The sequence below is a fragment of the Rosa chinensis genome, chromosome 4, assembly GCF_002994745.2.
Source record: "Rosa chinensis cultivar Old Blush chromosome 4, RchiOBHm-V2, whole genome shotgun sequence".
NCBI lineage: Eukaryota > Viridiplantae > Streptophyta > Magnoliopsida > Rosales > Rosaceae > Rosa > Rosa chinensis.
The window spans coordinates 14,859,297-14,885,032 of record NC_037091.1 but is presented as its reverse complement, the minus strand read 5'-3'; the positions used below and the strand labels follow the sequence as shown (position 1 = coordinate 14,885,032).

At 40.4% G+C, this 25,736-nt stretch overlaps 1 protein-coding gene across 1 annotated transcript; it reads right to left on the bottom strand.

The window, feature by feature from the left end:
- Nucleotides 1–8,395: 8,395 nt before the first annotated feature.
- On the bottom strand, nucleotides 8,396–9,993 carry LOC112195788 (glutaredoxin-C4). Its single transcript, XM_024335987.2, has 4 exons — nucleotides 9,700–9,993; nucleotides 9,512–9,585; nucleotides 8,777–8,875; nucleotides 8,396–8,667 (listed from the first exon to the last, which is right to left on the bottom strand). Exons 1-4 carry the CDS (start codon nucleotides 9,867–9,869, stop codon nucleotides 8,591–8,593), a joined length of 420 nt encoding a protein of 139 aa, XP_024191755.1. The 5' UTR covers nucleotides 9,870–9,993; the 3' UTR covers nucleotides 8,396–8,590.
- Between the last annotated feature and the right edge of the window lie 15,743 nt (nucleotides 9,994–25,736).

The following is a 25,736-nucleotide window of genomic DNA, read 5'->3' as shown; positions in this document are numbered from 1 at the left end:
GTTATATTACTAGCATGCAATTAATATCTCAATTGATTTGTGATTTTTATTTATCCAATTTGTGAGATATTATTACAATTTACTTGATTCAATATTATTGTGTTACTTGTCTAAATTTTCGCACTACAATATATGTATGGAAAATGCAGGTACCTAATGAACTAGAAGTCCTAAATGAACCCGTAGTTCATACATATATCGAACTTGTAGTTTCGATAATGCCGTTTAAGAAACTTGAAGTTTCCTTCATAAATTCACCACACATGATAAAACCAGTAGATTTTACATGTCTAATCCGATTTTTCATACCATGTTATAGAACCTAAAGTTCTCATTACTTGCTTATGGATGATATTACCCAAAGCACTAATATTATTTGTTCCTTTCCTGTAAGAAATGTCAAATCTCAACATGTTTGACTTTGTTGCTTTGGAGGTCTCCAGAAGAAACTATCTAAAGTGAACTCAAGAAGTGAAAATTCATCTGACTGCAAAGAAGATGAGATCAACAATCGATATTGACAATGTCGTCACTGAGGCTTTTAAGGCGAGTGCCATAATGTTCATAAAGAAACATATGGAGATAGCACTCCAAGTTAAGTACCCGATTAAGAGGATACACACCATTTTCTTGCTTGAAGCAAGACATGATTGGCAGAACAAAAATAACCCATATGACCGTCAGCCACGTGGCCAAGTCCCAAGAGGCCAAGGTGCATGTAATCCAGCTCCACGTGGCCAAGGCCCACGTTGTGGGAACCGTGATGCCCTAACTCAACAAGCCTGAGTTGAAAGGAACACTGGTTCGGCCTGTCGCCACCAGAATCAGCATGATCTTTGTTATCAATGTGGAGGAATTGACTGCTGGTTCCACACCTGTTGTGCGATAGCCTAAGCAGTAGATGAGTATTACGCCGGTCGCGGAACTCGAAATACCAACTTTATTAAAGGGTCATTTTCTATTGATTCCACACTAGAGATCACGGATTTTTAGGCAGTTACTGAACATACCGAGGATTAGAACTCGAAGACATGGGTATAATTGGCCCCTTGTGCCATATCTATTTCATCTTAATGAATGAAACATCTTCGGATTTTGGTGATTTATGTTTTCAATTATTTTGGATTATAGAAATGTGGTTATGTTTGAATATATTTAATTCAATAAACTTATTCATACATGTGATCCATTGAATTAAATAAATGAATAGGCATATTCTGTGGGGAAGTTTGTTGTCTGGTTGAAAGTGCTATTACGCACACCATACTCCCAGATCGGAGATATTTTTCAAACTTATTGTCTATTCATACCTCTGTGACAACTGTATCAGGCCAATCCAACCTGATAGAGGGTTATGGCAAAACCCATTATATGTTGTCCAATGGTACTGAACCTACCATTAATGAGGCCTTATAATCTCCACGTTCCAGAAGAACGTTATTGAGTATTAAGGATATTCGAACCAACGGTTATCACGCTGAAACCATTGAGAAAAATGAGTGTAATATCTTTGCATAACCTCCAAAGTGTGTGGCCAGAAGCGTACATTGGAGAAATTGGAATTTGTTAGCTAGAAGCTAACTAATTCAAGCAACTACTTGCTATAACATGACCGTTTGGGACACCCAGGTCAAAGTATGATGCACCGTATCCTCAATTCATCGCAGGTGCACCCCCTTCTGAATAAGGGTCTTGTATATAATGACACGCTATGCCATACTAGACCATCATATGCAAAGACTAGTACATATACCACCATTTTTCTGCACAGAATGCAAGGGAAATTTGTGGACATATCCAACCACCATGTGGACCAGTTAAATATTAATGGTTTTGGTTGATGTATCGACAAAGTGATCACATGTTACTCTATTGTCCACAAGAAAACGCAGCTTTTGCTAAACTCTCACCCAGATCATGAAATTGAGGGTTCACCACTCGGATTATCCCATAAAGTCTATAAGACTTGATAATACTGGAGAGTTTACATCGAAATCTTTCGATGATTATTGCATATCCCTTGGGATTGATGCTGAACATATAGTTCCCTATGTTCACACCCAAGATGGTCTCGCAAATAGAATCTTGGTAATGCGCACCAAGCTCCTAGTTTTTGGGTGGGGCTATGCAATCTTGCATGCAGCTATGTTGGTCCCGTTGAGGCCCACTGCTACCCAACCTTACTCCGCGTTACAGTTGGTGACTGGGTACGAACCTGATGTTTCGCACTTACTCGCATTTGGGTATGCAGTCCGCGTGCCAATTGTGCCGTCACAACGTACAAAATTGGGTCCTCAACAAAGGATGGGCGTGTATGTCGATTATGAATCCCATCCATTATATGCTCTTTAGAGCCCTTGACAGGCGATCTCTTTACCATTAGATTTGCGGATTAATTATCAGTTTGATGAGACAGTCTTCCCGTCGTTAGGGGGAGATAAGAACGTCACCGTTCCTGATGAACGGCGTGAATTAACATGGAATGTCCCCACAATATCTCATCTTGATCCCCAAACCGCATGAAAATACTGAAGTGCGGACAATTCTAGATCTATAGAGACACTTTCTCTGATCTAGCAAAAGTGACGAGATCATATATACCTGCTGCAAATGTGCCTGCAAGGATAGACGTTCTTGTAGGATGTGTCGTCCCAGATGGATGAGGTACGACCATGGCGACTAACCAATCAAATGTCCCTGCCCAGAAGTGAGGTAGACCATTAGGTTCGAAGGATTCTTATCCCCAGAAGAGGGTAAACGTGGCACAAACGAATCCTCTTGACATCGCAATCTCAAACCGATTCATCTCATAAGATAAATCCGGATTATGGGTCTGTCCTAGAAGAGACGATGTTGGGGGACACTCCAACATTAGAAATCTCGGTAAATTTAGTGAGATTTGGAATCAGATTGAGATTATCATCGATGATATATTAGCATTTGCGGTGGCCACCGAAATTATAATAAGCGATGACCTTGAACCCTGCTTTGTTGATCAATATTAACGAAGAGACGACTGGCCAAAAAGGAAATAAGCAATCCAGGTCAAATTAGATTCCTTGACAAAGAGAAAGGTGTTTGGACCTATTGTTCCGACACCTCCCCATGTTAAACCCGTAGAATTTAAATGGGTATTTGTAAGGAAGCGTAATGAGAAAAACGAGATTGTGATACAGAAGGCTCATCTAGTGGCGCAAAGATTTTCTCAACGCCCTGTGATTGATTACGAGGAGGCGTATTCTCCCGTAATGGACGTCATAACGTTCCGCTACCTTATCAGTTTGGTAGTTTCCGAAAAACTGAATATGCAGCTTATGAATGTGGTCACAGCTTATCTCTATGGGGATCAAGATAAAGAGATATATATAAAAGTTCATGAAGGACTTAATATACCCGATGCAAATAGTTCTAGACCACGGAACACGCTCTCCATTAGTTTTGAGGCGTTCACTTTATGGATTGAAACAATCTAGATGGAGGTGGTATAACTGTCTAAGTGAATATTTGATCGGGATGGGATATGTGAATAATAAACTATGCCCATGCGTGTTTATTAAGGAAACAAGTTCCTAGTTTGGAATTGTGGCGATCTATGCCAATGACATGAATTTGATCGATACTCCTGAAGAGATCAAGGAAACCGCAAAGCACCTGAAGTTGAAATTTGAGATGAAAGGCCTTGGAAGAACAAATTATTGTCTCGACCTGGAGCCCGAGCACAGTGCAGATGAAGTTTTGGTCCATCAACCAAATTACATCTAGAAGATGTTAAGATGCTTTAATAAGGATAAAAGCAAGCACACCCATGGTCGTCTGAAGTCTAGAGAGAACTGTATCGTCCTACAGATGATAACGAAGAGATATTGGTGCCAGAAGTCCCATATCTAAGTGCAATAGGCGCATTATTGTACTTGACTTAATGCCCTAGATAGGACATCTCATTTTATGTGAACTTGTTAGCTAGATATAGCTCTGCGCCAACACGCCGCCACTGGAATGGCATAAAAGACATTTTTCGCTACCTTAGAGGTACGACAGATATGGACTTATTCTATCCCTACGCATCAAGGAATGGACCTTGATCCTCAGAATGATGCTTGCCTTGTTGGATATGCTGATATAGACTATCTATCAGACCCGCACAAGGCACGTTCCCAAATTGGTTATGTCTTTACCATTGGGAATACTGCAATTTCTTGGAGGTCTACGAAATAGACACTTGTTGCTACCTCTTCGAATCATGCTGAGATACTAGCTCTTCACGAAGCAGTATGTGAATGTACATGGCTAAAAGTCATTACAAAACATGTTCGAAGCACATGTGGACTGCATTCCACCACTGATGAACCAACCATTATCTACGAGGATAATGCTGCTTAGATAGAGCAGATAAAGATGAGTTTCATCAAAGGAGACAACACCAAACATATTGTATCGAAGTTCTCCTTCAATTAGCAACAACAGGAGCATCAGAAGATTGAAGTCAAGCATATTTGATTCGAAGACAATCGTGCAGACCTCTTTACCAAGTCACTACCAAAGTCTGCATTCCAGAAGCATGTTCAAGGTATTGGTCTATGTAAACTATCTGAATTACCTAACATGTAATTTTCAGGGGGAGTCGAAATCAGGGGGAGTATCTTGAAGCATACCCACTTGACCATCATGTACTCTTTTTGTCCTTCGTCCAGGGTTATTTTGTCCCACTGGGTTTTGTTACCTGGCAAGGTTTTAACGAGGCACATCTTTAGCATGGTCACCCCACTTATACTACATCCTGAAGATGCTTTGATTCGACATATACATGCATTTGCTCATCTTTTCCCTTCGACCACGGGTTTCTCCCACTGGGTTTACCGGGCAAGGTTTTGGTGTAGCAACTCTAATGCATCCCTCTCGTAGACATGTTACCTACTTATGGTGCTGATAAGAAGACTTCACCTATCTCTAAAACTGTGATACTGCTACTCCACACTCAAGCGCGTTGTGCTCTTTTTCTCCTTCGACCAAGATTGTTTTTTTTCCCACAGGGTTTTTATTACTTGGCAAGGTTTTTGACGAGGCAACTTAGAAGCGCTCAGCCTATGCAACACTATTGACATGGAATATCAAAGGGGGAGTGTTGTAAATATTTGTGGATAATCATGTAAATAGATGATGAGTAATAGGTGCCTATCCCTATAGATTGGTGATTGATAGGTTGTAATTGTAGGAGTGATTGGATTGTAATTAAGCATTACCCTTTTGTGTACACCATGTAGTCCTATATAAGGCTCCTCATGGTGAGATGAATAAGACACACATTCTATTCTCTACGTCTATACTCTCTCTCTCTCTCAAATTCGTTTACTATAGTTTTACAACAAGAAGGAAGTTCTCCATACGACAAGCATATATTGTAATATTGGGGGCAGATCTAGGGAAGGAAGTTCTCCATACGAGCATTGTTAATCAATTAGTGTCATTTTGATGCTGATAAGAATTACACTATATTGATTTTGTCCTGAAACAGAGGGGTTGGGGTTGCCTGCTACCATAGCCACAAGTCTAGACATATAATTAACTACTAAAGCAAGTAATTCGCTATACTACAACTTGCAGAGACGATAGTACAGAAACTCAGGCGCATCATTATATTTAACTAGCATTTCAATCTCAATATGTGAGGACGGGCAGAACTCAATTCTTCATTTGAAAAATATACTACAAAACAAAAAAGATCTTTCATGTGGGAAAGCCATTGCTACTGAAAGAAATTGCAATTCATAGTATTTCCAACTTATGGATCAATTAAATGGATAAAAGCCAAGCATACCTCATCAATTAGAAAGTAGAGCACTAGTAAACCCATCAGAAACAAGTTGATTAATTGCGTATCTGAACTAGTAATATACATCAACTTTGTTGTAGACTTGATGAGAAATTCGACATTACCCAGTTACCGACTCAATCTCCCCATTCTTGGGTGGTCGGAAATATATAGGGACTTCAACACCAAACATCGACGAAAACCTGATCAACCCCCTCCTCCCTACAAACCTGCTCAGAACTCCTCTTCAGCATTAGGGAAAATTCTAGTGCATTAGTAAGACTAGACGATTTTTATTGGACTAATGATCCTCGGGGAAATAATCAATTGGTGTGATAAGAATCCAAAATCTGATTACACATAATCATTAATTGGCATGGACTCAAAAGGTGTTAAGGTCATATTCATTCTAATTGAAGAAGACTAGAAGAGTGCCATTTATATTGATCATGCTAGACAGTGCTGTGACAGAATCTTAGATTACAATAATAAGCATGAATTAAGATTTAAGAGCTATAACTACTCAAATTGGAGGGGGTATTCAGCAATCTTCTGCGATGATTTGAGACTTATATCTTTGTAGTCAATTTTGTACAGTGCAAGTCGAGTTACAGAGAAGCTCAAGCTGCTGATGCTCTCATCCAGAATACAAACTTTTTCTTCAGCTTTCTTCCTCTCTTCTTCTGTCAGGTACCCATAAAGGAGGCTCAAATGTGGCCTAACATCTGTGGACGACAGACATTAATTTTGCTCCATCAGAAATCAAAAGGCTGAACTGCAGAAAAAGTAGCAACATTTGATATCGATCTAATCTTTTTTCTCTAAATGCAAGGCAAACATGGCCAAGAATTGGCTTCTGTGATATCTTCTTTACACAGGAGTTCCTTTAATTGATTCATTCATACTTCAGGGCATATGAATATGATCTTACTAAATTAACAGCATTTGTGCTTCAAGCTAAAGAAAGTGATAAGTCTGTCGATCATTTTGAAGAGACCAAGATGAACAGCAGAAAGATCCTCATTTTTGTTATAGTCCTAAGATTTTAAATTGCTTGACAACAAATAACCAACGTAAGTGCTTGTAGCCGCTGGTTATAATTTGCGTATGCCAAAAATTCCAATACAGAAGTTCTCAAGGATAATGTAACAGACTTGAAAAGTACGACAAATCCAAATATAATACACCCCCCGTAGAAAGCATGAAGATTATTTTTAATCAATAGATTAATTGTCTCACTCTCACAGGACAAAGTTATATATCTACCCAAACTTACAAAATATTGATTCGAATAGCTTATGGCTAAGTATATCAAAGTTACAGTTTGAACAGATAAAACATCTCAAATTCATAAACAAACCAGCTCTAGCTACAATGAAAAGAACTTACAGTTCCAGAAATTAAATTCTGCAGCACAGACTCCAGTTGCAAACGATAACTGAGAAAAAGAAAATTTGATACACGTGAATTACTCTAAATAGTTTAATAAATATGAAGAGTAATTTAATACTAGGCTCAACTAATAGATAATTTTGAGATGCCATAAACGAAAGGTGCATAAATTCTCCAAGAGAAATTTCACTTGCTTGATACTACATTAATCAGCATATATCTATCCGAAGCCAACAACCAAAAGAGAAGTGGAAAATTGATATGTTAGATTCAGGTCCCAAGACAAAATGGTGAGCAGGGAGCATCGTCATCGTAACCGGTCTTAAAGTCACTGCAATGTTTGATACCGAGGGCGTAGGTAGCCTAACGCGAGACCCTGATCCTCTACTTCCCCAAAAAATAAAAACCTTAAATAAGCTTAATCATCAAATATCTAACATAAGTGATAAAGTTGTGATCGATCTAGCTAATCTGAATAGTAAGAAAAAAAAAATTGATTTAATTACTTTATCAATACAGCAGTCACCTTTAATCTTATATAAAATTTTCTTATATCATGAATACACTAATCAAATTAATACAATTTCTATGCTTATTATCATCTCTGAATTCTATTTAGTACATTCAAAATAGTATAACGGCCTTTGAATTTACATATTACAAGGAATGCTTCTATAATTTTGTTTTTGTATAAGTTTTGTCCTCCTCGAGGAGATATCTACCACGTCACTCGCTGGTTGATAGACGAGCTATTCACAAGATTTACGAGCCAAATATCTGAAATACGTTTGAACTTTTGTTGTATATGGAAATAGCTTTCATGAGAATGCAAGGGAAATCATGATGGGCTCTATCATCAGTTATTTTGTTCACTCGGATTACTTCACTCCGTTAGTACCAAAGTGACTGCGGTTGATGCGGTCTCCAGAATAGAACAAAAACTACCGACGATCCTTGGCCTAGAGCAGCCAGCTATGTCATCAAAAAACTAGCGTAACATAAGCTGGGGGGTCGACTGTTGAAGAAGGTGCCAATAGCATTAGGGTACTGGCACCATGCTCTTCTTTTATCCCAGAGGATCCTTTCCTTTAAAAAACAAGAAACATAAAATGTTACGCCGCAACATAACAATGTCCATATATTGACCGAGGATCCCTCCCCTCTTTTGTTTTACTTGCGGTATTACTTTAAAAATTCAAAAGATGCAAATACTTGTAAACTAGCACAAATAATATCCCCAATAGTACATGAAGTAATCTTAAAAATGAAGAATGAAGCATCCTCTGTAATTTACCATACCCCAATCAATAGAGAAGGAGTTATTTTACAACAATGCATTCAAATTTGCTAAGAAATAAGTTGCGAGTTTCTGGTTATTGGTGATTCAGTTTACAGATCATCCTTATGCCTGACCTCAAGGCCTAGAAGCTTAGCCAGTTCTCCACTTTCATATGCTGCAACAGTATCTACAAAAACAGCACAGGATTTATTAAAAATTATTCCGCCTAATCAAATTCCCCAGAAACAAATATAGGAAGCACAAATATTGAAAGGGGAAAGCAGTTACCAACTTACCATCAGATCCCCCAATGTACTTTCCATTTACAAACACCTGTGGAACAGTACGCCTCCCAATAAGCTCACTTAGAGCATCTTGGATGTTTGGACCATCAGCTGAAAGACACAATGCCAACTCCAATCAATACTTTGTAGAAGTAGTACATGTACAGCTACACAGGCATATGCACTCTTAATTTTAACAGAAACAATTTTCAGTAGCCAAAATTTTTCTCCTGAGCATGCTTTCAAGCTACAATGTTACATTTCCCAAAATGCAATCCTATGAACAAAATCTGGGAGCTAGCATAGCAGTAGTATTGAAATATAAGATTGAACAATGCATATTCATAGAACTCATTAGCACAGTTACTTCAAGTTAAAGTGTCGAAAGGGTTGTTCTACGACTACAGGAAGCATTTGTAGCTGCCAATTATCCACCTGAACGCAAATGCAAAGCTACTATATTACATTCCTAACCTAGAATTCTTAAAGCAAATCCTAAGATATCAAGGGGGACTTTGTACCATTGGGTATGTATTTAAAGAACAAATATTTCGTACACATTCATGGAACTCAAGGAGTAAGTTCACTACCTCTACCCTGAAGTCCCATTTGCTCATTTCTCCAAATTGGTCTAAACCCAGTACTTTTAATCCCACTAATCTCATATTTTAGCAACAAGATCCATACTTTCAATCAATCCATGCACAATATACCAAAATCAGTAAGGTCTAAGTTTAACATGTATACCTCTCTCATCAAGCTCAACCACATAGGGCACTTGTTTCAACTCTTTGAAAACAGCCTTTGCCCTTCTACAGTATCTGCAAATCACCCACAAATCACAAAAAATTGAATCCGAATTAGGTCAAAAGAGACAGCAACCCCATTGTGTTCAGATTCAATCGAAAATCAGAAGGGTGAGTGGAAGAGAGTACGGGCAATAGGACTTGGAGAAGATGGCGATCTTGTTGGAGGAGATGGTCTTCTTGATGAAATCGATGGACTCGGCGGAGGAAGATGAGGATGAAGATGTGAGTTTCCAGAGAAGAGAGGTGAGTAACACAGTTGCTGCAATTACCGATAACACCGTCTTGGAGGAAGCCATTGGTGATGAATCGAGGGATGGTGGTGAGATTGGGATCTCACGCGCGGCGAGGTTAGCGCAGTTGGCAAGGCAATTCAGAATTCGATTGAGACTCTTCTTCCTTCACCTTTGGCTGTAATTGAAGCTTGTCCGACTATATTCGCCCAGAAGGAGGCGGCATGAGTCTCACGTGACCCTACACTCACTCACGTGCGGGATGGCTTGAAGCCCACGTAGCACGTATTATGAGCAGGGTAAAGGGGTATGGTGAACTAAATTAGGACTCTCAATAGGATCGTATCATTTTTTTTTTTTTTGATAAAATGGAAGCATACCAATAGTATGCCTCGTTTCATAGATCAAGAATAGTATAGAAGACTACTCTAATAATACATTTCTGTTCAGAGTAGTCTATGCCACATAAAAATACCTCGCCTTACAGGGACTCTATTCTACCTAACCTTAAACGCGGAGCACGCAATTGTGGTACGCTAAAACTAAACACTTCCACAAGACTCATAGACACATTCTTACTAGCATAGACAATCAAAACTAGGATCACCTACAAGCAACTATAGGTTCCTTCCCCTTAGACGGGTTAAGACCATTGACAACCTCAACTAAAGTAAATTTCGGCAAACCATTCACTAACTTTTCCGCTTTTCTTGGAGACTTTTTACTCTTCTTTGACGGGGACTTTTTCATAGGAGAACCTTGAACTCCTTGGCTTTGTTTTTTGTACCTTTCGGCTTGCCTCTCTTCTTGTATACCTGCTTGGCCGACTTCACATTGCACAAATCCATGGTCATAGCATCCATGTTAGTTCTTCCAACTGCCAAGCTCAATCTCATCTTCTTTGGAGAAATCCCATCCTCATCCACATGCTTACGACGCATTCCACAACTAGGAGAATGCATTGCATGATTTGGTGCATGTTCTGTTGAACTGTCTGCTCCGACTATCTCCTTACTCGAGCTATCAGACTTTGGCTCACTACCACCATCCTGCTCCGTCGCATTTGAGTCTGTCGGCACCCTAAAGCTACCCTCTCTACTACCAACAGAAGGACTCCGACGTATTTCTTTCCTCACCTTAGGTTTAGCAGTCAGCATAAACCTCTCTAACCCAACCTGGGGGGTATTCTATGCCCCAAACACCAACATTGGCCCAATCGGCTGTATCACATCCACCTGGTTCAAGGCACGCTTCAAATTTCGACGTGCTAAAGGAGTATAATAGGATTGTATCATATTAAGCTGTTAAACGTGTTACGATATATATATATATATATATATATATATATATATTGATAAGAAGGAGGTCAGTCTATATTAGAATTCAGCAAGCAGTACAAAAACGTCACTCTTAAGGGTCGTCAGAAAGAGTTGTTTACAAAGTACCAGTGTTCTAAAACTCGGCCGCTCAGCCCGCCTAGGCTCTGGGTGGTGGGTCTCCGCCGCGAGTAATGGCAAGTTGGTGGGATGGGCGGGTGGGTTTTGGGCGGCCGCCTAGGCTGCTTAGGCGGGAGATTGGGCGTCTAGGCGGTTTCTCATGTCGACAGCAGCGACTCAGTGGAATCCAAATTGAAAGAGTGTAAATTTTCAAAACCGACAGCAGTAACAAAAGACGCTATGCTTCGTACTCAAGTTTTGCTCTTGTTGTTGTTCTGTGTCTAAATTGGTACATCAAGACTCTCTCTTTCTTGCTCTTCTTTGTTTGCATTTGCAGAAGTGAAGAGGGAAACCAGACCCACAAGCAAATGACACAAGGTTTTGTCAATTTTGGATCAGATTCAAGGAATTGAAGTTGAAGCTAGAAGTGGGTCTCGATCTGGGTCTCCAGGATTTGCTTTGAGCTTTTTGATTTGGGGATTCAAAGGTGCCATCTTTTCTGTGAGATTGTGCTTCTCTGATGGACCCAAACGTTGTACAATCTTCGAGGGGATACAGAGTTCAAGCTCCATTGATTCTTATTGATCTCTGAGCACCCGTTTGCATTTTGGGTTTTTCTGATACTTTTGCTTGTGTTTTCTATGAATTCAAGACGTTTTGGAGATACCCAGATAGAAAGCTATGGCGACCACGGTTTTATTTTTGAAACCTTCTAAGCTTTAGCTTTATTCTTGCCATGTTAATTAGTGTGAGGTAAGAGTGTAAGACACGTGCTTACAGATTGAGGATGAATAAGTAAATATTATGTGATCTTAAAAAAAATAAATGAAAAGTGATATAAGTTTATGTATTCTTATATTATTTATGTAATTATATGCTATAGAAATAAAATAAAAACAAAACTGCCTAGGCGACGCCTGGGTGCTCCTCCCCAACCCACCGCCCGACTAGCGCCTAGCGATTTTTCGAACCTTGCAAAGTACACCAAATTAATCAATTCTAGAGCAGAACAAGCTACCCAGCACACTTTTTAGCACAATATATCCCAGCATATAAAAAGTACAAAATCACATCAATATTCACAAAAGACTTCCACATTATCAAAAAGTGATGGTGCTACTACCTTAACACTAGCATTTTGGCATTGTTGCACTGTATCTCTGACTCCTGGCTGACAACGATCCTGCATTTTATTTTCTACATAAGCTAAACAAACTAAAACAAAGATGATATAAAAAGCAAATAAGCATGTTAAATTGACCGAAGTATCTGCTGGTATGTACATCCGCTATGGCTTACCTCCAACGTAAGGCGAACCTAAACTTGGTGTTGCCTAAAAAAGAGCTAGCTACATTGTCGATCAATGGTTTGGAACACAGCGCCAGTGTAAGAAGCAGCATGGGAGTCTGTTTAACTCCATGGGAGAGCTCATCACAGAGGTGGGCAGCTTTGAACACCTTCTCAGAGAAACTGATGTAAGGAAAAATGCCTCTAAGGGGACATACATTCTTGGGAAGCACAAGATAGTGGCTGCCATGAGTTATTAGCCAGCCACCTTTGATCTCTATTACCAGGGCCAAGAGGCAATCCTAGAAGAGGACGAGGTTGAGGAAGGCGATGTTTCCACTTTCGAGCTGACTGGAAAGAAAGGCTCTGCACTCAAGTAATTGAAACTCACCAAAGAACCTGTCAAGCTCAAGTTAGTAGCATTCACCAAGCCTGAATTTTTGACCTATACATATGATGTGAACAAAGCTCATGAGATATTGGATGAGATGATAGCCGCAAGGATGATCAAAACTAACTTTCGTCCTTTCTCCAGAGCAGATCAGGTGAAAGGGAAGAAGTATTGCAAGTTCCACAATTTATGGAATCATAATACAGCTGAATGCATAAAGCTGAAGGACCGAATCCAGGTTTGGTTGAATTATGGAAGCCTACAGGTAGAGTCACCGACAACCGCAGCTGCGTTGGTTGATTTGAACCCTTTCCCTAACACTGGGGTAACATGGTGGATGTGGCCTGGAACAAGAAGGGCCAACAAAGACAAACTCTTGACCTTACCACTAAGGGTCAGGAGGAGGAGGGGAAGGAACAGCCAGCAAAGAAGAAACCCAATCCTATCAAAGAGGCTTCACCTGTTATCCTTTGCTTGCGGTGTAAGGAATAGTGTGGCATCTAGGTGTCGCATGAAGAGGTCGAACAAACCTTTCGCTTTTGTTCGTTCTAGCCAGTAAAGTTAGGCTCGCCTTCCAGAAACTTCCAGCCATTTAGCCTAAAGAAAGAAGTAGATCAGAAGAATCTTCCTCTCCAAGAGATTCCAACTAGACCTATAAATGAACCAGATTTTGATACGGACCCTCTCCAGATCCATGGATATTGGACGAGTTTGGGTCGAAAATTTTGATCCGTTGATCCGTTAATGATCCGAATCCGTTAACCCGTTTATTTAACTGATCAAATACGGATTTAGGTCGATTCGATCCGTTAATGATCCGGCCAGTTTTCATAATAATAAAATATTATTTTTTATTAATATAATATTATCTTTTAAAAATATAAAATATGAAGAATTTCTAATACAATTTTTTTTGCAGAAATCTAAGGGAACAGTCCATCACCCAAGATTCCAAGAAGTATTAAGAATTTTGATAATGTAATTCTACTTTTGGTGATACTTTTCATGTTGTTTATTTTATTAATATCTTATGAGGTATCATGATATAAATTTAATATTACTATTTAAAATTTTAAAATATTTGAAATTATAAACGGATCGGATTAGCGGATCGAGTATCCGTTAATTTGGATCGAGCTATCAATGATCCGCCGGGTTAACGAAGCGGGTTTGGATCAAATTTTTTTTTAAGTAAACGGATTTGGATTTAAGTCGATCTGATCCAAATCCGGTCCATTTACAGGTCTAATTCTAACTTGTTCAAGAAGTTGATGGTCGTAGAGGAGGAAAAGATGAAGGAGCCCCGGGATAAGGGCAAGCAAAGGGATATCCTTACCTAGCCATATATTCCTCCAGCCTTGACTTCCATCATCAAGGAAGGACAATGGTATATGAGGGAGAAGGGCAAGGCTGTAGAAATCAGCCCTTCAAAGAAGAGAAAGCTCCAACGTAGGTTTAAGGAGGTGAAGCGGACATTGGAGGCCCTAGATCAGGGCCTGATTAAGCCTTTGCAGCTAGTCAAATCCCTAGAACAATATCAGAGACAGATGGAGGCCTTGGCGGCCAAACCCCTCGTTACACCCAGAGCTTTTCAGAAGCACCCTAAATCTGCACCAAGGGTTCCTAAGCCCAATGTGTTTTGCAGAATCACAGAGGGTAGGAAAGCTACTCCTATACCAGCTGCAATGAAAGAGGCCTCACCGGCAAGGAAGCCTAGGGCCCGGCGCATATTGTTCCCCGAAGAGTCAGACCCTAAACCTCTATTTTTGATAGACTAAGGGGCAAGGGAAATACTGCTGAGAGCCTACAGTGGAGGCCCAAGAAGATTCAAAGCATAGTGGTTAAAGCTTCAGAAGATACTCCGACATCGGAGTAGAGGCAGAACCCAATGCGAGCGACCCTTACCTCTAAAGCTCTCGAGCAATACCAAACAACAGCTCTCATGGAGGAGGAGTCATTGGTAGCGTATGTCACCAAAAAGTTCAGTGAAGAACCTGATTTGAACATCCCAGCAGATGAGTCCAAGTTGGACCTCGGCGATGACATGGAAGAAGAAGAGGTGGTGGATACCACTGTTGGGTTAAAAATTGCACAGAGTGTAAAATGTCACCCAATGTAATTTCACTCGTATTTATTAATAGAATAGAGTTTTAATTATTTCGGGTTTGACCCATTCAAGACAGAATGTGTCCCTTAATTACAATATCTTCTAACAAGAGAACACCCTTTGATTCCATTTATAAAGAAACCAATGTATGTTTGTTTGTTTTTGCGGCTGCACCCGAATTTTGGAATGGGTTGCCTATGTACCCGGGAAGGGATCAAGCCACTCGTAGTTCAAGAGTTCCAATGAGTGAATGACCCATTGGAGGGCTTGGATTTTTGGAATAGGAATAGTATTTAGGATGCGGTTGCATCTAGATTATTTGATTCCAGATTGCCTACATACCCTTGTGGGATCAAACCACATGTAGTTCCAGCATTTGAGATTTAAATGGGTAGATGACCCATTTGTTTTTGGATTTTGTTTGAGATATTTGTGAGGGTTTAGAGCCCTTGAATTTGCTTTTGGGTAATTTGGGAATGATTTGATTTTTCTGGTGTTTGGGTGAATTTGATTGGTGGAGCCAGAGATTCGGATTGGCTAAATTTGACTGGTGGAGTCAGGGATTCGATTTGAATTTGTGGTTGCATCTAGTGGGTCGCTAGATTGCCTACATACCCTGTGAAGGGATCACACCATTCTAGTTCTGACGTTTGGGAATTTGGGCTTTTTCTTGGTTTTGTACCAAAAGGATGTTTTCTAGGTTCCGAAGTATTTTTTTTAACGAAACCAAAGCCCGGGTATTTCAAAAAGAACACCCGTAGCGTAATGCTTTACTGAATTCTTCAAATGGGCCCAAATTTGGACATGGGTTTCTTTTGTATCCTCGCGAGTCATGTTCCTCGATCCATGAAGTTTTCTTAGCCCCAACTTTGATACGGGGCCCCTTAAATGCACCGAGTGAACTCCGAGTCTCAACTTTCTTGTATAGAATTTGGAAACATGTATCAAACTTTTATTGTGGGCATCAGAAGAATTTCTCGGAGGCCCAAAGGCTCTCACAGGCCCAGCTGCTATTTTTTTCACTTATTATTATCTTTTTCACTTCTTCTTTCCTCACAACTGCTTTTCTTCAATTTCCGTTGTGCCCACACTCAGGTGAGCACGAGCTTGGTATGTCATTCTTGCCAAGTTGAATCAAAGATGGATTTGAAGACCGAAATCAATTTGGAGATGGAACTGAAGATGGAGTCACAACAATATTCTTGCCCGAAGAGGATTTCAGAGCCTGCAATTGAGATTTCTTCACGCAAATTAGGTGAGGATTTCATTCTCTATTTCACTCCTTCGTTTGATTTGCGTACAACAAAACTGAAACCTTCTTCTTGGTCCTCTTCATCGGCGACTCGGGGCTTTGAATGTTGTTTTCTGGCTTTGTGAGTCCGAATGTTGGGATACCAACTTATTAGTAAAATGCAGCGTTTTGGTTGTTATAGCCTATATATACTCTGTTACTTTCATTTTGTAATTCAACTATCGAATATCTATATAAAAGTCTATCTTTTCTCAGTTTTTCTTTGTTTTCTTCTCTTTAATTTCTGAGGGTACTCATCATCTGGTATCAGAGACCAAATCGATGGGGGGATCGAAGAAGGTTACGAGTGCCTCGTCTTCTTCGTTGGTGGACCCGCCTTATGAGCTTTCCTTGCAGGCTCATCGTGAGGAGACGATGCTCCAATTCCAGGAGGTGCGAGAATCCATGGAGAAGATCCAAGCTCAGCACTCTTCCTTTCAATCCGAGCTCATGGAGGAACTCCGACAACTTCGTTTGGGCTCCAAAGCTTTGGTGGAGACTAGTGGAGCTGGACCGCCGCCTCAACTGAGTTCGCCGTCGCCGGATGCTTCGATAACGGAATCGCTTGGTGGTATGACTACTATGCCAACTACTACGACTATAGATGTATCTGCATATCTATTTGGGTCTTTGCGTAGTCATAATGTTCCTGTTTCTAGTGGTCAATTTGTTGGTTCTCAACCTGTGAGTGCTGGAATTTATTCATCAGTGAATGGAGTGAGTGGGTGGTTTCAAACAGCTGGGGATTATGGAATGAGTAATGACCCTAGACTGTTCATGGACCCAAAGTTGATTAATAATCCCATTTTAGGTTATGATCCTTCCTATTTTGGAAATTATCAACATGATCAGTGTTCTAAATCAGCACCACAAAACACTCATTCATCGATTCCACTACATCATATGCCACAAAGCTCTTTGCAATCTCAGTTACCAACTAGTGGATTTCATTCCAGTGTGACTAGTGCAATACCAACAAGGCCCCAAAGTAGTTCTATGGGTATGAGTGGCTTCCAATCCAAACGGAGCATCCCAACTACTACACCAACCATTTCTAATACATCATCACCTCCACCAATCTATGCCACAACTACTACTCCATATCCTCACTTTTTCTATCCATATAACCAATTCAACCCACATAGTCAATTTCATCCATATCATTATCAACACACTCACAACCATGGGTTGAGCCACCATCAAGTCCAGGACCCAAATCTGCCTACCATGAAACAAATTCGGTTGGATTTTCCAGTATTTGGTGGGGAAGATCCCTTGGAGTGGCTTAATAGAGCTGAACAATTTTTTCAATTGTATCAAATTCCAGAAGAGAAGAAAATCTCCATTGCATCGATGCACTTGACTGGTATAGCTGCTAGTTTGTGGCAATTACATTTACAAGACAATCCTAGTTCCTGGTCTGGCTTAGTTGAGCTGATGCTGCAGCAATTTGGTGGGTACAATAAGCTTGACTACCAAGCTGCTTTGGCAAAAATGCAACAAGTGGGTACTGTTACAGAGTTCCGAGATCAGTTTACAAAAATGTCTTGCCGAGCACCAGGGTTTTCTCCTGAACTTCGATTGGCTTGCTTCATAGGAGGGTTGAAAGAAGAAATTAGAACTGATGTGAGCCTTATGAAACCTTCCAACTTGATGGAGGCCTTTGAGCTTGCCAAGGCTTTTGAAGCGAGAAATTCAGGACATAAGAATTGGAAACAAAACTAGTCTAAATCTTCTTTTTCAGGTACCAAACAGATTGTTGCACCACTAGCTCCTGTACAGAGATCACAGTTTGGAAATCAGTCCACTACTGCAAAACCTTATGGCCGCAATCATTCAAACTTCTCAGCTGACAGAAAGTATTCCCAAGCTGAGTATAGAGATCGAAGGAATCGAAAACAGTGCTTCTTTTGTGATGAACCCTACACTTCTGATCATATATGTAAACGAGGCGCTAGAGCTTTACTTATTGAGGGTTTTAGTGCTGCTGGATCACAAGGTGAAGAGCATGCTGCAGTTATGGAGGATTTACTTACCGGTGAGACAATGGAGGAAGCTCCACTCATTTCTTTACATGTACTTTCTGATATTAACAAGCCAGAGACAATGCAGTTGAAAGGCCAAATTGGAAAGAACAGGTCAGTGCATGTACTTGTGGATTGTGGAGCAACTCATAATTTTGTTCATCCCAGTTTACTCAAGTATTACATAGGTATAGTTGACAAGGGTTGCCCTATGAATGTACGGGTAGCTAGTGGAGAAATAATGGAGACCAGAGGTTATGTTTCAAACCTTCAACTTGATATTCAAGGACAAGACATTGAAGCAGATTTTTATATTCTACCAGTCTCAGGATGTGAGGTCATTTTGGGAGCAGCTTGGCTTCGTACTTTGGGAGATATTGTTTGGAATTTTGACAAGCTTACCATGAAGTTTGTTAAAAATGACCTCCAATATCACTTGCAGGGAGTTGAATCTGAAAACATTGAAGTCATAACTTGTGAACAGATGACCAGTCTTTTGGCTAAGGAGAGGGAAGCTATGTTGATAGAATTAAGGCGCATAGATGACAATAGTCAGAAACCTCATGTCCATCCTAAACTCAAACAATTGGTGGAACAATTTAGTGAACTCTTCCAGCCTCCCATTTCTCTACCTCCTAAGAGAAGTCATGATCACAGGATACCTCTACTTCCAGGTACAGTTCCTGTAAATGTGCGCCCTTATAGATATCCTTATTATCAAAAGACAGAGATTGAAAAAATTGTGAGAGAAATGTCAGCTGCCGGAGTGATTCAACCAAGTGTAAGTCCTTTCTCTTCTCCAGTCTTATTAGTAAAGAAGAAAGATGGCACTTCTCGTATGTGTGTAGATTATCGAAGCCTCAATGCTGTGACTGTTAAGGATAAGTTTCCAATACCAGTGATTGACGAATTGTTGGATGAAGTTGGTGGTTCTGCTTATTTTACTAAGCTTGACCTCAGGTCTGGCTATCATCAAATCAGGATGGAGAGTGCGGATGTAAGCAAGACTGCTTTTCGCACACATGATGGTCATTATGAATTTTTAGTGATGCCATTTGGTTTGACCAATGCACCATCAACATTTCAGTCCTTGATGAATGATGTATTTAGAGATATGTTGAGGAAGCACGTATTGGTTTTCTTTGATGATATCCTCGTTTATAGTTCATCTTTGGAAGAGCATATTCAACACTTGTCACAAGTCTTTACTCGGATGCAGGAACACAATCTCAAAGTTAAGATGTCTAAATGCACTTTTGGGGTTGATAGTGTTGAGTATTTGGGGCATATACTTTCTGCAAAGGGAGTGGCAGTTGACCCAAATAAAATCAAGAGTATTGTGCAATGGGTAAAGCCAAAAACCTTGAAAGGATTACGGGGATTTTTGGGTCTTGCTGGATACTACAGAAAATATGTGAAGGACTTTGGTATCATCGCTAAGCCTTTAACAGATATGCTCAAGAAGGATGGATTCAAATGGTCTCCTGCAAGTGAGAAAGCTTTTGAAGATCTTAAAGTAGCTATGACTACAACCCCAGTTCTGGCCCTCCCTAACTTTACTAAAGACTTCACCATTGAATGTGATGCCTCTGATTTGGGAATTGGAGCCATACTATCTCAAGATAATCATCCCATTGCTTTCTTAAGCAAAGTGTTAGCTCCAAAGCATCGAGCTTTGTCCGTGTATGACAAGGAGATGATGGCAGTGGTGTTTGCGGTCCAACAATGCAGACCGTACCTACTCGGGCATCATTTTAACATCATTACAGACCATAGGACAATTCAACATTTTCTTCACCAAAGAATCACTACCCCAACACAGCAAAAATGGTTGATCAAGTTGATTGGATATGATTACACAGTGAAGTATAGGGCAGGGAAAAACAATGTGGTTCCAGATGCACTCTCTAGACAAGGGGAGCTCAATACTATTGTGGGAGTATCAAGTCCCATTTCCCAATTCATGTTTGATTTACAAAATGACACTTTGGCAGATCCGGAGGCTGCACAACTGTTTCATGAGCTTCAACAAGGTATGTGCTCTAAAAAGGGATATTCCATTAATAATAACAATCTGTATTATAAAGGAAGAATGTTTGTACCTTTGATTCACTCTTGGAGAGACAAAGTGTTGAATGAATGTCATGCTGGCCTAGTTGGTGGTCATTCTGGTTACCTGAGAACTTACAAGAGGGTTACAAGAACCTTCATGTGGCCTGGAGTCAAAAAATTTGTTAAAAAATGGGTAGCGGAATGTGATGTGTGCCAAAGGAATCACTATGAAGCCATTCTTCCTCCAGGCTTACTCTTACCTTTGGCTATTCCTGAAGGAGCTTGGCAAGGCATCTCGATGGATTTTATAGAGGGTCTACCCAATGATCAGGGGAAATCAGTACTATGGGTAATTGTTGACAGGTTTAGCAAGTATGCCCACTTTGTTCCAATTAGCCATCCTTATACTGCTAAAACAATTGCTGAATTATTTGTGAAAGAGATTTTCAGATTGCATGGTATGCCTGAAGCAATTGTAACAGACAGAGATCCTATTTTTCTTAGCCAATTTTGGGAAGCTTTTTTCAAAATGCAGGGGACTAAACTACACAGGAGCACAGCTTACCATCCGGAGTCTAATGGCCAAACAGAAAATCTTAATAGAACTGTTGAGCAGTACTTGAGATGCATGATCATTGAGAAAGATGGTAGTTGGGTTTCATTGATTCCAAGGGGTTAATTTTGGTACAACTCCACGTATCATTCAGCAATCCAAATGTCTCCATTTGAGGCTTTGTATGGTTATCCTCCTCCCAAGGTCGTCCCATATCTTCCCAATTCCACTAATGTTCATGATGTTGATGTTGCTCTACGAGATAGGGATGAGATTTTGGCAAGATTGAAGCTTAATTTGGAGCAGGCTCGAGCTAGAATGAAATCCTATGCGGATAAACACAGAACTGAAAGGGAGTTTGAGATAAATGACTGGGTTTACTTGAAGCTGCAATCTTACAAGCAACAGTCAGTGAAACGCAGACACTCCAATAAGTTGGCTCCTAGGTTCTATGGTCCATTCCAAGTGATAGCTAAGGTAAACAAGGTTGCTTATAAATTACTCTTACCTCCTGATTCAAGGGTACACCCTGTCTTTCATGTGTCACTGTTAAAAAAGAAAGTTGGTGCGAATACAACTGTTCAGGCACATCTGCCACCTTCATTGAACCCTTTGAATCCAAGGTGGTACCCAGCTAAAGTGTTGGGAAGAGGTATTTTCAAGAAAAAGAATGCACCAGTTACCAAATGGCTTATACAATGGGTGGGAGCTTCTATGGAGGATGCAACGTGGATGGAAGCCTTTGAGCTTGCCAAGGCTTTTGAAGCGAGAAATTCAGGACATAAGAATTGGAAACAAAACCAAATGATAGACTTTTATATAGAATTGGAAACAAAACCAAATGATAGACTTTTGAAGCCAAAGTCTATCTTTTCTCAGTTTTTCTTTGTTTTCACAACCCAAAGTGCACCCAAAGGCAAGGGTGCACTTTGGGTTGTGAAATCAATATTCCTGCCTTTGACTCTTCCAGTGCGTATGTGAGCTTATTTTGAAGAGGGGAATTCTTTGATTCTACCGATAAGTCCCTGCAATTCACTTTTTTTGTTTTTGCTGCAGGTACTACAGGGGAAACCCACCGGGTTGATGCTGTTATTGAGATAAGCTTCCTTACTCAATAGAGAATTTGGCTTCATTATTCATTTCATATTACTGCACTCTAACCAAACTTGATGTTTTGTCTTGTTCACCGTAATGGAACTTTCAAATTTGATTGGAAAGCATACCACCGTCAAACATTCATTGAATTTTCAAACTTGACTAGAAGACCACCGCCAAGTTTTTTTCTTCGAATATGTTGGTTAGGCTTTTATCTTGTGCATGAATTCGTGGGCTGCAACGCCACCATTCATTTTTCCTTCTTTTGCTTTTGCTTTGCACTTTGTCATCTTCTTCGATTATCTGGAGCACTTTGTTAATCAGGCCCATCATCTTATTCATAGCTTAATTAAACTAATCCTTTTGGTTTGCCACGCCACCAGAACGTTCATCCATTTTTTTTATATATTGCTTTGTGCTTTTGTCAATTTCTGGAATGGTTTTGATGATATTGGCCACAGATGGGGATTAAAGTTTCATGCCCAGACAAAAGTGCCACCGCCAAGGACTTCTCTCATTTGGCCTTTTATATTGGCACCGCTTTGCTTTTTGGAACACAAATACTCCAAAGTTGCTGTACATAATTGAAGTTTGAAGTTTGTTTAGTCAATTCCACCGCAAATTCTCATCTTTCTTCGTTCTCTTGACACGCTGCACCCACGAACACATACTTGTCACCTTTTGAGATCAAGTCCTAGTCTGCCTCATTTGATCGTCTTGGCCTTTTGCAAGTATAATAACCTCTGCATCAGATTTGTCTTGGAATTGGCTGCCACAAAGTGTGTTTAATTTTGACAACTTGAGACTGGCCTTGCAATTCCACTGCACAGCTTTCTTTCTTGCCTGTCATCTTTTGGTGTTAAAAGCCTCAAACTGCCTCCTCTGATTATTTTGGCCTTCTGCAACATATAAAGACCTGTACACCAAATTTGTTCTTAATTGGATGCTTCAAAGCTTGTATTAAATTTTAACAAATTTGTTTGTTGTGCAGGTTCAAGTAGGACAGGTGATTGTAGTCATAGTAGTTTCAGAGTCTCGATGCTTTATTTTGAGGGTGAGCTTCTTTGTTTACTTCCCTTAGTTTCTTTGTACCGATTATGTTTTTTTTTTTTTTTTTTGAATTGGTGCTTTTGGAAATAAAGTATGGACTTGGGGAAGGCTTTTTGGTTGTGGTGGTTGTCAAGGAATGAATTATGGTTTTGTTGTTGTTTGACAGAAGATTTAGTGAAGCCTGTAGCTCCCGTAGCTTTGATTTCCTTTATGAGTTTGAAACTGCTACAGAGACTCTGCTGCCAGGATTTGAGAGAGCGTCAAACTTGTCACTGTTACAATATGGGAAGGCCAGCTGCTGCTATTGGAGAGCGCAAGGCCTGCACCAGAGACGCTGCTCTGACATGTTCATCGGGACGCTGCCTGGCATGGTTCATCGGGACGCTGCCGGGCATGTTCATCGGGACGCTGCCCGGCATGTTCATTGGGACGTTGCCCGGCATGTTCATCGGGACGCTGCCCGACATGGTCATCGGAGACGCTGCTCCGGCACGTTGACTTTGACATCATTGACACCCGAAGGTGCCGTTGTGAGGAAGGCCTGCAACAGAAAAGAAAAGGTGGTGGAGAGCGATGGAATGAGGTCAAAACCTTTTGTCTTCCAAGCTACTTTGCTGCTTTCTCCGTCTTGTTTTTCCACGCTGCTGTACTCTATTGCGTCCTCCTCCCTTTTTCTTTTCATGTGGTACTTATATACTACACTAGAGATGAGTTTGGCTTGTGTACCACGTTGAAAGTTTTAGAGTTCAACTTGAAGTGAAATAGCTGGACACCTTATCTCCTTTCTCTTTTGACGTTAAGGTTGGAACTTTTTTTTTTTTTTTGGTAACTGCTTGTCTAGAGTTTCAAACAAGCTAGAAGTCAGATGCTTCGCAAACCCAATATAAGCAGCTTAATTATTTCTTTTGTTTAGAGTTTCACTAGCTATTAGACTCGTCCCCTATTTTTCTCGAAATAAAAGGCCTTTAATTTTAGGGCTAATTAGAAATTACTATCCTATGGTTTAGGTCCAAAATCAATTCAGTCCCTGAACTTCTAATTTCATCAAAAGCACCCCTGCACTTTCAATTTTGATCTAATAGATCCAATTTGTTAGTTTTTCGACAATTGAGTTATTTAACTTGTTAACTTGGCTCATATATGGCCTATGTTTTATGATGTGGTGTCGAGATGGTCTGCATAGTCAATTTAGGAGTGAGTCATACTATTAAAAATAAATAGTTTTTCAACAAATAATCCAACTATAACTTGAACCCATAACAGAATATTAACGAATTGGACCTATTAGATCAAAATTGAAAGTGCAGGGGTGTTTTTGATGAAATTAGAAGTCCAGGGACTGAATTGATTTTGGACCTAAATCACAGGGTACTAACTAGTATTTAGCCCATAATTTTATTAATGAAAGCACTCATATTTCCTCCAATGAACAAAATTCATTGCCATTGGGTCTGTATTTTTTCCAATTCAACAACCACTTGAGGCATGGTGTATGTTTTAGCAGCGAAATATGCCTTGCGGGTTGCAGCTCAAGAGTGCCAAGCAGTGGAAATTGAGGAGTCATGCGAAAAGGCACTCGAGATCACTTCAGCAGCTTTAGCACCAGTGGAGGAAGCTGTTTTCTTGGAAACCGAAGACGCCAACAGTAGAGGCTTCTTTATGAGCTTCACTAGACCAACACTAGCAATAGTCCAGCATATATGGCCTTTGTACATTACAGCTGAAGTCAATGGCATCAAGGTCAGCAAGATCATGGTACACACAGGTGCAACAGTTAATGTCATTACTATAAGAACCATGCACTTGCTAGGGATCAAGAAAGAAAAGATCCAGCCCCCCTCTCTCACCGTCAAGAACTTTGCTGGAATGGTGACCAAAACTTTGGGTCTGCTCTTCTTGCGAATTAAGGTTGGCCCGGCGGAAGGCGTTTATGCCTTCTTTGTGACAAATTGCTACGCTGGTTAGGACTCAATTTTGGGTCGCGACTGGATCCACAAGGTCATTGACAAGGCAGATCCTCGCACTTTCCCTGTCTCTGCAAATTCTGTAGATGCCAGGTATTATTTGGAGCCAATCTCTCTATTGCAGGTTAGTGACATCGACAATAAGGGCCGCCCCACAGGGGCGACGACCTATGACTTGGCACAGTGGGGGCTAACATCAGCCAAAGAGGACCTTGAAAGGCTTGGTCACGCTATGCCACAACCAAAGGCCAGTTAATGGATTGCTTCCTCCCTGAGGAAGAGTTAGAGGCCTTTCAATCCTTGTACCACAGATTATCTTCGATTCTTCGTACTTGGTTGAGAAAAAGGCCTATGATCTAGTGGCCATAATAGAGTTTATCAATGAAGAATTCTCTAATCACGAGGAGGATGAAGACCCAATTTTGCTAGCTCCTGCTGCATTGGATGATACTCCCCCTACAGTCAGAGACCCTACTGAAAAAGTAAACTTGGGTATAGAAGCTCAACCAGTGGAAGTGGCTATCAGCTTGAATCTAGAGCCTAGCGAGAAACAGAGGCTCATTGACTTGTTGCGAAAATACAAGGATTGTTTCGCTGAGAAGTATGAAGACATGTTGGGCCTATCACCTGATTTGGTATGCCACAAGCTCCTAATCATACCTAATAAGAGGCTAGTGAAACAA